This window comes from Hyla sarda, unplaced genomic scaffold, assembly GCF_029499605.1.
Source record: "Hyla sarda isolate aHylSar1 unplaced genomic scaffold, aHylSar1.hap1 scaffold_58, whole genome shotgun sequence".
Lineage (NCBI taxonomy): Eukaryota > Metazoa > Chordata > Amphibia > Anura > Hylidae > Hyla > Hyla sarda.
The window spans coordinates 669,804-682,935 of NW_026610592.1; the positions used below are offsets into that span (position 1 = coordinate 669,804).

General features: G+C 43.7%; 1 protein-coding gene across 19 annotated transcripts in view; it reads left to right on the forward strand.

Moving 5' to 3' along the window:
* The window catches only part of LOC130340261 (golgin subfamily A member 6-like protein 22), a 548,567-nt gene that overhangs the window by 499,037 nt on the left and 36,398 nt on the right, over positions 1-13,132 (forward strand). For 7 of the 19 annotated variants that reach the window (XM_056554151.1, XM_056554150.1, XM_056554153.1 and 4 more), the window contains 3 exons: positions 449-502; positions 7,094-7,129; positions 9,216-10,123. In XM_056554151.1, the coding sequence (XP_056410126.1) occupies positions 449-502; positions 7,094-7,129; positions 9,216-9,608 (483 nt within the window). In that variant the 3' untranslated portion in view covers positions 9,609-10,123. Of the gene's footprint in view, positions 1-448; positions 503-5,766; positions 6,438-7,093; positions 7,130-8,496; positions 10,124-13,132 lie in introns of those variants that run through there. The other 12 variants (XR_008880418.1, XM_056554161.1, XR_008880419.1 and 9 more) reach the window with 11 other exon arrangements.

Genomic DNA, 13,132 nt, shown 5'->3' on the forward strand with positions numbered 1-13,132 from the left:
ATCATTACCTGATTGAAAATGTAAAAAACTTTTTGTCATAAAAAAGAAATACTTAATTCCCTACAAATTTTCCCATCCCTACTTCTTCATTTTAAATTTTTTTTCTCTTGTACCAAACTAAATTTGTTAAAATACACCCACAAGGAATCTGCCAAAAGGTAAAAACACCTGAAAAAACACCTGAAAAAAATCAGTGGCAGTTTTTCATGCATTTTTTCTGGTGTTTTTTTAGCCTAAAAAAGACACCAGTACAAAGCTTTAGTGTAATTCTAGCCTTAGGCTTCGTCCTATAGATTATTACTTAGATAAGATACAAATAAAGACATTTGATAGGGGAAATGAGTAAAACAAGATCATTTTATTTCATCATAATGTATAGATATAATACATTACGCCATAATATGTTTAATGAGCTGAATAAAACTAAGTTTAATCTGTTCTGTTCTAGGTCTTTGAGATGAACAGAAGGGCCATAGACATTATCACAGCGTTCCAGGAAGAAGTAAGTGACATTGGAGATAATCAAATTTGTTATATAAAAGTATACATATAAAGTTTAGTAGGCATTCAGGGGATTCATCAATTGTGATATTTTTGTTGATTTGTGAAAAAGGCAAATAATTGCACAATTTGTGCACTAACTGCAGATGTGTGATTATTTGCTGTTTAAGACGGTACTTGCTAAAGGGGTGTGACCTATTGAAAAGGGGTGTGGTTGCTCACCGTTTACACTGCCAGCCTAAACTGCTGCTAAGATCTCCCCTTGCTCAGAGCTGGCGGAGATATCATCATGGGTGCACAGGTTTACTGGACTTATATAGAGGTGTCTGCTTCTTCATAAATCCAGGGAGCCTGTGCGCTGGCAGGGAAGCCTGTGCGCTGGCAGGGAAGCCTGTGTGCTGACAGGGGAGCCCATACGCTGACAGGGGTGCCTGTGCACTGGCAGGGAAGCCCGTACGCTGACAGGAGAGCCCGTACGCTGACAGGAGAACCCGTACGCTGACAGGGGAGCCTGTGCGCTGGTGGGGGGAGCCCGTACGCTGGCAGGGGAGCCCGTGCGCTGACAGGGGAGCCTGTGCGCTGGCAGGGAAGCCCGTACGCTGACAGTAGAGCCCGTACGCTGACAGGGGAGCCTGTGCGCTGGTGGGGGGAGCCCGTACGCTGGCAGGGGAGCCTGTATGCTGATGAGGCTTCATAAATGCCCCCTAGATTATGTTATGGCAGATTTTACCAGTTTTGATGAATGTGTCAGTAATCTTATGTCTATGTAGCTAACCCTAATAGACCCCAAATATCTGTGCACACAGTATAAATGACCTGCACCATTGTTTCCATCGATGAAACTGGCACCAGAGGTTCCTCTTTCCTAGGATATATCAAGCTTATTTACCCAGCCCAAAGAACTGTCCAGAGTAGAAGAACCTTCATTCCTCATATCCCATGGTGCCATAAGGAATTTTAGGAACTCATACAGCCACAGCGTCTGTCCCTCCGTCCCTCCCTCCTCCCTTCCAAAAGCAATAGTCCAAAAAACTACTTTTTATCAAGGACCCTTGATATACGCGTATGTCATGACACCCTGGTACTTAAGGACCAGGACCCATGACGTATGCGTACGTCATGGAGTATTCCGGTCCCCGCAGCGCGCCGGGCGGGGATCGGACCGGGATGCCTGCTGAAATCCTTCAGAACCCCCCCCCCCCATGTCGGCGAACGCGGCAACTCGCAAGTGAATTCACACTTGCGATTTGTGCAATTACGGGTCTATGGTGACCCGGAATATAAGGGGGATTGCGATCCCCCTGAAGGGATAGGAGTGAGGTGGCAGGGGTGCCACCCCTCCTATCCCTGCTATTGGTCGTATAGACGCGACGACCAATAGCAGATCGGGGGCGGGGGGGGGGGTTACTTTCGGTTTCCCCATTCTGCCCACCCACAATAGGCGGGGCAGGACGGAGAAACAGACAGGGACCGGCGCCGAAGGTCACTTACCGATCTGCGGAGGCTGCGGGCGACGGTGATCGGTGGGCAACGATGTTGTGCGGCTGGCTCCCTGGATCCTAGGGAAGCCGATGAGTTGCCTAGCAACATCTGGAGGGCTACAGTTTGAGACCACTATACAGTGGTCTCAAAACTGTAGCCCTACAGATGTTACAAAACTACAGTTTTGGAGTTGTAGTTTTGCAACAGCTGGAGACACACTGGTTTGAAAATACTGAGTTAGGTAACAGAACCTAACTGAAGGTTTTCCAACCAGAGTGTCTCCAGCTGTTGCAAACGTACAACTCACAGCATGCACGGTCTGTCAGTACATGCTGGGAGTTGTAATTTTGAAAAAGCTGGAGGTTTGACCCCCCCCCCCCCCCCCCCATGTGAATGTACAGGGTACATTCACACGGGCAGGTTTACAGTAAGTTTCCTGCTTGAAGTTTGAGCTGCAGAGCAAACTCCTAGCTGGAAACTCACCGTAACCCGCCAGTGCGAATGCACCCTAAAAACACTACACTACACTAACACATAATGAAGGGTAAAACACAACATATACACCCCCTTACACTGTTCCCCCCCCCCCCCCCCCCCCCCAATAAAAATGAAAAACGTATTGTATGACAGTGTTTCCAAAACGGAGCCTCCAGCTGTTGCAAAACAACAACTCCCAGCATTTCCGGACAGCCACTGACTGTCCAGGCATGCTGGGAGTTTAGCAACAGCTGGAGGCACCCTTTTTGGGAATCACTGGTGTAGAATACCCCTATGTCCACCCCTATGCAATCCCTAATTTAGTCCTCAAATGCGCATGGAGCTCTCTCATTGCAGAGCCCTGTCGTATTTCAAGGTATCAGTTTAGGGTCACATATGGGGTATTTCCATGCAGCTAAAGCAGGACGAAATTGCTTTCTGACATCAAGTTAGACTACATTCACACCACTATTTTTATCATACGTTTGCCAGATCACCTGTAGAAATTTCAAAGTTGGCCACTGCCGTATCCCCGCCAGACCCACGCCACATCTCATTCTCATTTTTGAGACTGGAGTCAGATAGTGACTTTGGTCGGCTCATTTTTGCACCGCATCAGTTTTATTGCCGGACTTAAACCGCAACATTCCATGGTTTTTCCGTCCAGCAACAAAACCAGATTTTGTTGTGAAAAATGATCTGACCAGAGTCACTATCTAACTCCAGTTGGCTCATGCAAATCAATGAGACAGGTCTGTCGAGGATACAGCAGCGGACGGTTTTGAAATTTCCGGCGATCCGGCGACTGTATGAAGAAATCGTGGTGTGAATGTTCCCTCTGTGATCATTTTTCCAGAAGGGGCGATTTCCCCATGGACACCCATGCTTGCACTATAGATCTACAATAAAGCTGTGAATTATAATACACAGAAGAAAGTGCTGAACTTTTCCCAAAGGAATCCTACAAATATTTACAGGCATATTTAAAGTTGTGAATAAACCGGGCTATTCACAAAACGTAAATCCTCAATTCCAGCCACCAGCCAATTGCATAAGGTCTAAAATACATAGAGCATATAATAACACTGCCAGTGAAGAGACGTAGTAATAAAAGGGGAGACCAAATTTAGGGAATACACTTGCTTTAAAAGATGTGTCTTTAGGGCATGTTTGAAACTGAGGAAGATGGGTATAAGCCTGATGGTCCGAGGTATTGCATTACAGAGAACTGGTGCAGCACAAGCAAAGTCTTAGAGGTGGAATTGAGGGGTTCAGATTAACCCCTTAAGGACCGGAGGTTTTTCCGTTTTTGCATTTTCGTTTTTTGCTCCTTGCCTTTAAAAAATCATAACTCTTTCAAATTTACACCTAAAAATCCATATGACGGCTTATTTTTTGCGCCACCAATTCTACTTTGTAATGACGTCAGTCATTTTGCCCAAAAATCTATGGTGAAGCGGGAAAAAAAATCATTGTGCGACAAAATTTTAAAAAAAACGCTGTTTTGTAACTTTTGGGGGCTTCCGTTTCTACGTAGTACATTTTTCGGTAAAAATGACACCTGATATGTATTCTGTAGGTCCATACGATTAAAATGATACCCTACTTATATAGGTTTGATTTTGTCGGACTTCTGGAAAAAATCATAACTACATGCAGGAAAATTAATACGTTTAAAATTGTCATCTTCTGACCCCTATAACTTTTTTATTTTTCCGTGTATGGGGCGGTATGAGGGCTCATTTTTTGCGCCGTGATCTGAAGTTTTTAACGGTACCATTTTTGCATTGATAGGACTTATTGATCGCTTTTTATTCATTTTTTCATGATATAAAAAGTGACCAAAAATGCACTATTTTGGACTTTGGAATTTTTTTGCGCGCACGCCATTGACCGTGCGGTTTAATTAACGATATATTTTTATAATTCGGACATTTCCGCACGCGGCGATACCATTTATGTTTATTTTTATTTTTATTTACACTGTGTTTTTTCTTTTATGGGAAAAGGGGGGTGATTCAAACTTTTAATAGGGAAGGGGTTAAATGATGTTTATTCACTTTTTTTTTGCACTTTTTTTTTGCAGTGTTATAGGTCCCATAGGGACCTATAACACTGCACACACTGATCTTTTACATTGATCACTGGTTTCTCATAAGAAACCAGTGATCGATGATTCTGCCGCATGACTGCTCATGCCTGGATCTCAGGCACTGAGCAGTCATTCGGCGATCGGACAGCGAGGAGGCAGGTAGGGGCCCTCCCGCTGTCCTGTCAGCTGTTCGGGATACCGCGATTTCACCGCGGCTATCCCGAACAGCCCACTGAGCTAGCCGGCATGCTTTCGGTTTCACTTTAGACGCGGCGTTCAACTTTGAACGCCGCGTCTAAAGGGTTAATAGCGCGCGGCACAGCGATCAATGCCGCGCGCTATTAGCCACGGGTCCCGGCCGTTGTTAGAGGCCGGGCCCGACCCGCTATGACGCGGGGCCACGCCGTGGCCCCGCGTTATAGATCGGGAGTGGACACATGACGTTCCAGTACGTCATGTGTCCTTAAGGGGTTAAAGAAGATGTTAACTTTAGATCATTTCACTACTTATTAGCTGCTGAATATTACAGAGGAAATTCTTTTCTTTTTGGAACACAGTGCTCTCTGCTGACATCATGTCCACAGTGCTCTCTGTTGACATTTCTGTCCATTTTAGGAACTGTCCAGAGCAGCATATGTTTTCTATGGGGATTTTCTCCTACTCTGGACAGTTTTTAAAATGGACAGAGGTGTCAGCAGAGAGCACTGTGGTCATGACGTTAGCAGAGAGCTCTATGTAAGAAAATAATTTCCTCTGTAGTATTCAGCAGCTAATAAGTACTGGAAGGATTAAGATTTTTTTTAATAGAAGTAATTTACAAATCTGTTTAACTTTCTGGCACCAGTTGATTAAAAAAAAAAGTTTTCCACCGGAGTATCCCTTTAAGATCACATAACAGCTGTAGAGAAAGATGAATCTGGCAGTGGCATTTAGGATGGACTGGAGAGGGAGAGTTTAGAGAAGGGAAGGCCTATTAGTAAAGAGTTTCAGTAGTCCAGGTGGGAATGAATTAAAGCATCCACAATAGTTTTGGTTGTTTCAGCAGTAAATGAGGGGTGCGTGGAAGACAGATCTGAGTCTACCATAACTTCAAGACAGCGGGTTTACTGTCCAGGAGTAATGGTTGTACCACTCACCGAGATGGAGATGTCAGGTTTAGGTAGATTAAATGGAGGAAATACAAGAAGTTCTGTAATAGAAAGATTTCTTTTCAGGAATAGGGAGGACACAATGTTAGAGACAGCAAAGAGAAAGTTGCTGGTGTTCTGTAGGAGTGCGGGGGTGATGATACGGGAAGAGGTAGAGAGCTGTATGTCATCAGCGGAGAGATGGTACTGGAGTTCAAATCTACTGAGGAGAAGGCCCAGGAAGGGTCCCTGAACCCCAACAACAAGAGCAGCAGGGAAATAGCTAGAGATAGGGATTGATACACCGAAGGAGCGTTCACGGAGGTAGGAAACAAAAACCAGGAGAGAGAGGAATCTTTAAGAACAATGGAGTGGAGTATAGCAAGAAGTAATTGGTGATCTACAGTGTCAAATGCTGCATAGAGATCAAGAAGAATCAGTAGAGAGAATTGCTATTAGATTTAACCATAAGACATAATTAGTGACTTCGGTTAAGCCAGTTTCTGTGGAGAATGGGGAATGTAATCCAGACAGTAAGGGGTCAAGGAGAGAGTTCCTGGAGAGATAATGGATTAGGTGGGAATAGACCAAGCATTCCAGGAGTTTGGAGATGAAGTGGAGAGACAGGTCAATAGTTAGCTGCACAGGATCCAGAGATGTTTTCTTCAGAAATGGGGTTATGACAGAATGTTTGAAGGAGGAATGAAAGATTTTAGTTATGTGATTGGTGATGGCAGGGGAGAGAATGCGGTAACACGGTGAGAGGATGTACCTGTATATACTTTCATGTACTGATTCATAGCACTATATACATGTATATAGCATCATGTACCTGTATATTACATCACCTACCTGTATATACCACCATTGAACTTTATATTTCATCACCTACCAGTACAAACCACCATGTAGATAGCAGCGTATGCCTGTGCAGCTGGCTTTTTTGGGGGTAGGGGTGTGCTGATACAGGACTTCACCAGGGGCACAATGGACACTATAGTGCCCCACACAGTAGTTAGATCTCAGTATAGTGTCCCTCACAGAAGATTGTAGGGATGTACTGATATTGGTATCAGTCAGGATATAGGTATGAACTTCGTATACTCGTGCAAATGTCCCTGCTAACATATGATGTAGATATAAGAAAGGCTTTCTTCACAACGGTCACATGGGTTCAGTTTTAAAGACATGATGAATATGAAGGATTTGTTATAATCTAGTTTCTAAAAGATCTTCTAAATAGAATTACACAGAATGCTGCAGTATTCTAGAAGACAGAGACTACGTGCGCTCTTTTCTTATAGATATTTTCTTTATTAATAGATAAGCCCTTCAATACATAAGTATGTTCTGAATACCTACATTAGATTGAAGTAACAATAACTTATTTCTGTTTTATTTTTCATGTGGACAGAACAGAGAACAGGAACTAAGGATCACCCAATACTATGTAAGTGATATAACAAATAACCATATTAGCTCCTTATAGACAGAGGCAATTTTCATTTTTTTGCAGTTTCAGTTTTTCCTCCTCTCTTCTTATAGTCATAAAAATGTTTCATAAAATATGCTGGGAAACAAAAAATTTATTTTAAGGTGAAAACGAACACAAATTTTTTTTTTTTTTTATCTGAGTTGGGGGTGCTATTTTTTATACATTGTTTATTATGCTCGTTAACTGACATGTTATGTTGATGCTTTTAAAATGTACACATATGCTTAAAGAGGTAATCCAGGGAAGTATATATATATATATATATATATATATATATACATATATATATATATATATATATATATATATATATATACATATAGTCCAACAGGAAGCATGAAGCGGCACTCCAGCGATTTCAAGATAAGAAAAAGTTACTTTATTCACCCATAGTGCTACATTTCGACCCTCTCAATGGAGTCTTTATCAAGCATGCTTGAAATCGCTGGAGTGCCGCTTCATGCTTCCTGTTGGACTATTTTTGTTTGATGCACCTTTGGTCAACGTTGGAGCTGGCTGAGCACCCACAGATCTATTATATAGGGCTAGAAGCCCCTTCATGGTGCTCCTTAACTACTATTTTCAATTTTATATAATATATATATTTATGAAAAGAGCACAAACCAAAGCAACCACACTACCTGGATATGTTCCCTGTAAACTATCCTGCCTGATATGCATTGTCTTCTCTGGCTTCTTGAAATTCTTTGCCATCTTTCCCTCGCCTTGCCTACATCTCCCAGCAATCATTGCAGCACTGCTCTGTCAGCTGGCTCCCTTCTGCAGTGAGCAGCAGAGAGAGGTTCAGTGTCTGATTGGCTGAGGCTTCACACACCTCACAGTTCTTAGCACTAAAGAGAGCATGACCATCAGTGCAGGGTAGAAACCACATGGTCTGTGTCTCACAGGAAGGTGGGGGTTGCTTTCAGATAGTTATTAGGACAGAGACAGAGTGGATGGCTGGATGATGTCATTCCCTCACTTTATGCACATAAGTAACAACTAAAGAGGGGAGACTGCTCTATATAGCTAATGAATGATATTTAGACAATTAAATACGTTGATGAGAGGAAAAGATGGGCTATAGGTTTAGTTTCCCAGAGTACCCCTTTTTACACCTGTGGAATCATTTTAGGGCTCTTTTTTTCTGTATAAGTCATTCCCCATGCAGGATTAATAAGGTTAAGTTTTATGAGTTAGGATAATTATACATGCAGTTATTCCAAATATGCAAACAACATTTTTTTTTCTTTACTTTTTTGTATGGGGAGGGTTAATTTATATTTGTAAAAACAGATTTCTTTTTCTTTACACGTTAACAGCCAATTACTGTTGGGGCTTGCTGGAAGATGTGGTTTTGCAACTTTTGTAGGTCTAGAGTTTGGTGACCAATGCCCAAGGGGACTTGTATGAGCAATGGTTAGATGACTTATACAGATTTATGCAGGACATATGTCCTTTATTGATCTAAGTGATTTACATACATCCCACTCCATACATCCTACAACACGCGCTCAGAGATAAGAGACGGACTGCAGTTCTGGAGATCGTGGAGGTCCCAGCAGTCAGACCCTCCTCAATTATACTCTTACCTTCAACCTGTGGATATGGATTAAGACATTTTTACTGCATCCTTGAGGACTGATTTTTTATTTTCTCTGTAATTAATTGTTTTGCATTGTAGTATAAGCCCTCTGTGGTTATGCACAACATCAGAAACCTTGGTTACTAGTTTATTTTGTTAAAGTGAGCTACACATATCTTTCTTCTTGTTCATTGTTTCATAAACCTTGTTGTTATCATTCATGAGTCAACCTAAAAGAAGTATTTCCTAGAGAAAAGTGATATTTGCCCAAAATTGCCTACAAATAAAGACACCATCGTTGGACCTCTGTTGTCTCATTATGTCAAAGTCTTGGCTTTGGATCCCCTGATACTGTTCTAGTCGAGAGCAACCCTTTCTGACGGAGGATATTACAACAATCATGGAAGGCTGGATGAGGCAAATCATACAGATTATCTGATTTACTTATGTGTGAAGGAAGAAGAGGAGAAGAAGGAGAAGGAAAACAAAGAAGAGGAAGAGGAAAAAGAGGAGGATGAAGGGGAGGAAAAAGAAGAGGAAGAGAAGGAGAAAAAGAAGAAATATGAAGAGGAGAAGGAGAACGAAGATGAGAAGCAGGATGAAGGGGACAATGAAGAAAAAAAAGAAGAGAAGGAGGAAGAGAATGACAGAAAGGAGAAAGAACAAGTGGAGAAGAATGAAGGGCAGAATGAAGCAGAGGAAGAGGTAAAGAAGGAGAAAGATGAAAAGGTAATAGAAGAAGAAGAAGAAGAAGAGCTAACTTGCTGCACGTGGTTTTGTACACCAACTAGAGCCTTCATCAGCAGCGTAACAAACTTTTTCTTTACCAAATGTGGAGGACTCCCTTAACATCAAGTGGAGTCTGGAGGAGGCGCTGTTAAAGAGATTATCAATAGGTATTACCTTTCTTCCCTTCCCAGCAGCTCACTTCTGATTTGGTCTCTACTCTTCCTAATACCTTCTGGTATGAAAAGGTAGATCTTAGATGGCAGAGCAGGTACTATGCTGAAGCCTTTACATGCAGGTGAAACCAGTGGCAGCAAATGTATGCAACATTGTGTGTACATTGGCTACCATATGGAGGCATGGTTTTGCCCACATGTGGTGACCACAACAAAGTACTTGACCCACCATCTCATTCCCCCCCTTTTATTCCAGGTGATAAGTCAACAGGGAAAGAGACCAAGCTTGAAGTGAGCCACTGGGAACCAGGGAAAGATAATGCCATTTTAGATGCTGAGATAACCCCTTTAACATGTAGAGGCAAATGAGGCGCCATTACTATCAGGAGGGTTCATTTGCCTCATATGGGGTAGGAGGAGACCCCCTTTAAGATCAAAGATTGGAGGACAAGACTCCCTTAAGACCACTGGAGTCTGGAGGAGGCGCTGTTAAAGAGGTTATCAAGACAGCTGAAAAGGTATGACCTTCCTTCGCTTCCCAGCCACTGGAGAGAGGGAAAAGTTTATGCCATTTTAGCTCCTTTGATAACCCCTTTAACATAAAGAGGCAAATGAGGCGCCTATAACATCAGGAGGATTCATTTGCCTCATAAGGGGTAGGAGGAGACCCCCTTTAAGATCAAAGACTGGAGGACAAGACTCCCTTAAGACCACTGGAGTCTGGAGGAGGCGCTGTTAAAGAGGTTATCAAGACAGCTGAAAAAGTATGACCTTACCTCGCTTCCCAGCAGCTCACTTCTGCTTTGGTCTTGACTCATCCTGATACCTTCTGGTATGAAAATGGAAGGCCGAGATGGGGGAGCAGGTAGCATGTTGCAGTCGTCACATGCAGGCAAAATCAGTGGCGGCAAATGTATGCAACATCGGAGGCCTGGTTTCACCCACATGTGGTGACCACAACACATTACCTGACCCCTTATTTCAGCCACCCCCTTTATTCCAGGTGAGAAGGTATAGGGATGAGATGAGAGCTATGTGGAAAAGAACCACTGGAGGTAGGGGAAAGTTTATGCCATTTTAGCTCCTCTGATAACCCCTTTAACATATAGAGGCAAATGAGGCGCATTTAACATCAGGAGGATTCATTTGCCTCATAAGGGGTAGGAGGAGACCCCCTTTAAGATCAAAGACTGGAGGACAAGACTCCCTTAAGACCACTGGAGTCTGGAGGAGGCGCTGTTAAAGAGGTTATCAAGAAATCTGAAAAGGTATGACCTTACCTTGCTTTCCCAGCAGCTCACTTCTGGATTGGTCTCGACTCGTCCTGATACCTTCTGGTATGAAAATGGAGGGCCGAGATGGGGGAGCAGGTAGCATGTTGCAGTCGTCACATGCAGGCGAAATCAGTGGCGGCAAATGTATGCAACATCGGAGGCCTGGTTTCACCCACATGTGGTGACCATAACACATTACCTGACCCCTTTTGTCAGCCACCCCCTTTATTCCAGGTGAGAAGGTATCGGGATGAGATGAGAGCTAACTGGAAAAGAGCTGGAGGGAGGGGAAAGTTTATGCCATTTTAGCTCCTTTGATAACCCCTTTAACATATAGAGGCAAATGAGGCGCCTTTTACATCAGGAGGATTCATTTGCCTCATAAGGGGTAGGAGGAGACCCCCTTTAAGATCAAAGATTGGAGGACAAGACTCCCTTAAGACCACTGGAGTCTGGAGGAGGCGCTGTTAAAGCGGTTATCAAGACAGCTGAAAAGGTATGACCTTCCTTCGCTTCCCAGCCACTGGAGAGAGGGAAAAGTTTATGCCATTTTAGCTCCTCTGATAACCCCTTTAACAGAGGCAAATGAGGCGCCTTTAACATCAGGAGGATTCATTTGCCTCATAAGGGGTAGGAGGAGACCCCCTTTAAGATCAAAGACTGGAGGACAAGACTCCCTTAAGACCACCGGAGTCTGGAGGAGGCGCTGTTAAAGAGGTTATCAAGACAGCTGAAAAAGTATGACCTTACCTTGCTTCCCAGCAGCTCACTTCTGCTTTGGTCTTGACTCATCCTGATACCTTCTGGTATGAAAATGGAGGGCCGAGATGCAGGAGCAGGTAGCATGTTGCAGTCGTCACATGCAGGCGAAATCAGTGGCAGCAAATGTACGCAACATCGTATGTACATTGTCTACCACATGGAGGCCTGGTTTCACCCACATGTGGTGACCACAACACATTACCTGACCCCTTATTTCAGCCACCCCCTTTATTCCAGGTGAGAAGGTATCGGGATGAGATGAGAGCTATGTGGAAAAGAGCCACTGGAGAGAGGGAAAAGTTTATGCCATTTTAGCTCCTCTGATAACCCCTTTAACATATAGAGGCAAATGAGGCGCCTTTTACATCAGGAGGATTCATTTGCCTCATAAGGGGTAGGAGGAGACCCCCTTTAAGATCAAATACTGGAGGACAAGACTCCCTTAAGACCAGTGGAGTCTGGAGGAGGCGCTGTTAAAGCGGTTATCAAGACAGCTGAAAAGGTATGACCTTCCTTCGCTTCCCAGCCACTGGAGAGAGGGAAAGGTTATGCCATTTTAGCTCCTCTGATAACCCCTTTAACAGAGGCAAATGAGGCGCCTTTTACATCAGGAGGATTCATTTGCCTCATAAGGGGTAGGAGGAGACCCCCTTTAAGATCAAAGATTGGAGGACAAGACTCCCTTAAGACCACTGGAGTCTGGAGGAGGCGCTGTTAAAGAGGTTATCAAGACAGCTGAAAAGGTATGACCTTCCTTCGCTTCCCAGCCACTGGAGAGAGGGAAAAGTTTATGCCATTTTAGCTCCTCTGATAACCCCTTTAACAGAGGCAAATGAGGCGCCTTTAACATCAGGAGGATTAATTTGCCTCATAAGGGGTAGGAGGAGACCCCCTTTAAGATCAAAGACTGGAGGACAAGACTCCCTTAAGACCACCGGAGTCTGGAGGAGGCGCTGTTAAAGAGGTTATCAAGAAAGCTGAAAAAGTATGACCTTACCTCGCTTCCCAGCAGCTCACTTCTGCTTTGGTCTTGACTCATCCTGATACCTTCTGGTATGAAAATGGAGGGCCGAGATGCAGGAGCAGGTAGCATGTTGCAGTCGTCACATGCAGGCGAAATCAGTGGCAGCAAATGTACGCAACATCGTATGTACATTGTCTACCACATGGAGGCCTGGTTTCACCCACATGTGGTGACCACAACACATTACCTGACCCCTTATTTCAGCCACCCCCTTTATTCCAGGTGAGAAGGTATCGGGATGAGATGAGAGCTATGTGGAAAAGAGCCACTGGAGGTAGGGGAAAGTTTATGCCATTTTAGCTCCTCTGATAACCCCTTTAACATATAGAGGCAAATGAGGCGCCTTTTACATCAGGAGGATTCATTTGCCTCATAAGGGGTAGGAGGAGACCCCCTTTAAGATCAAATACT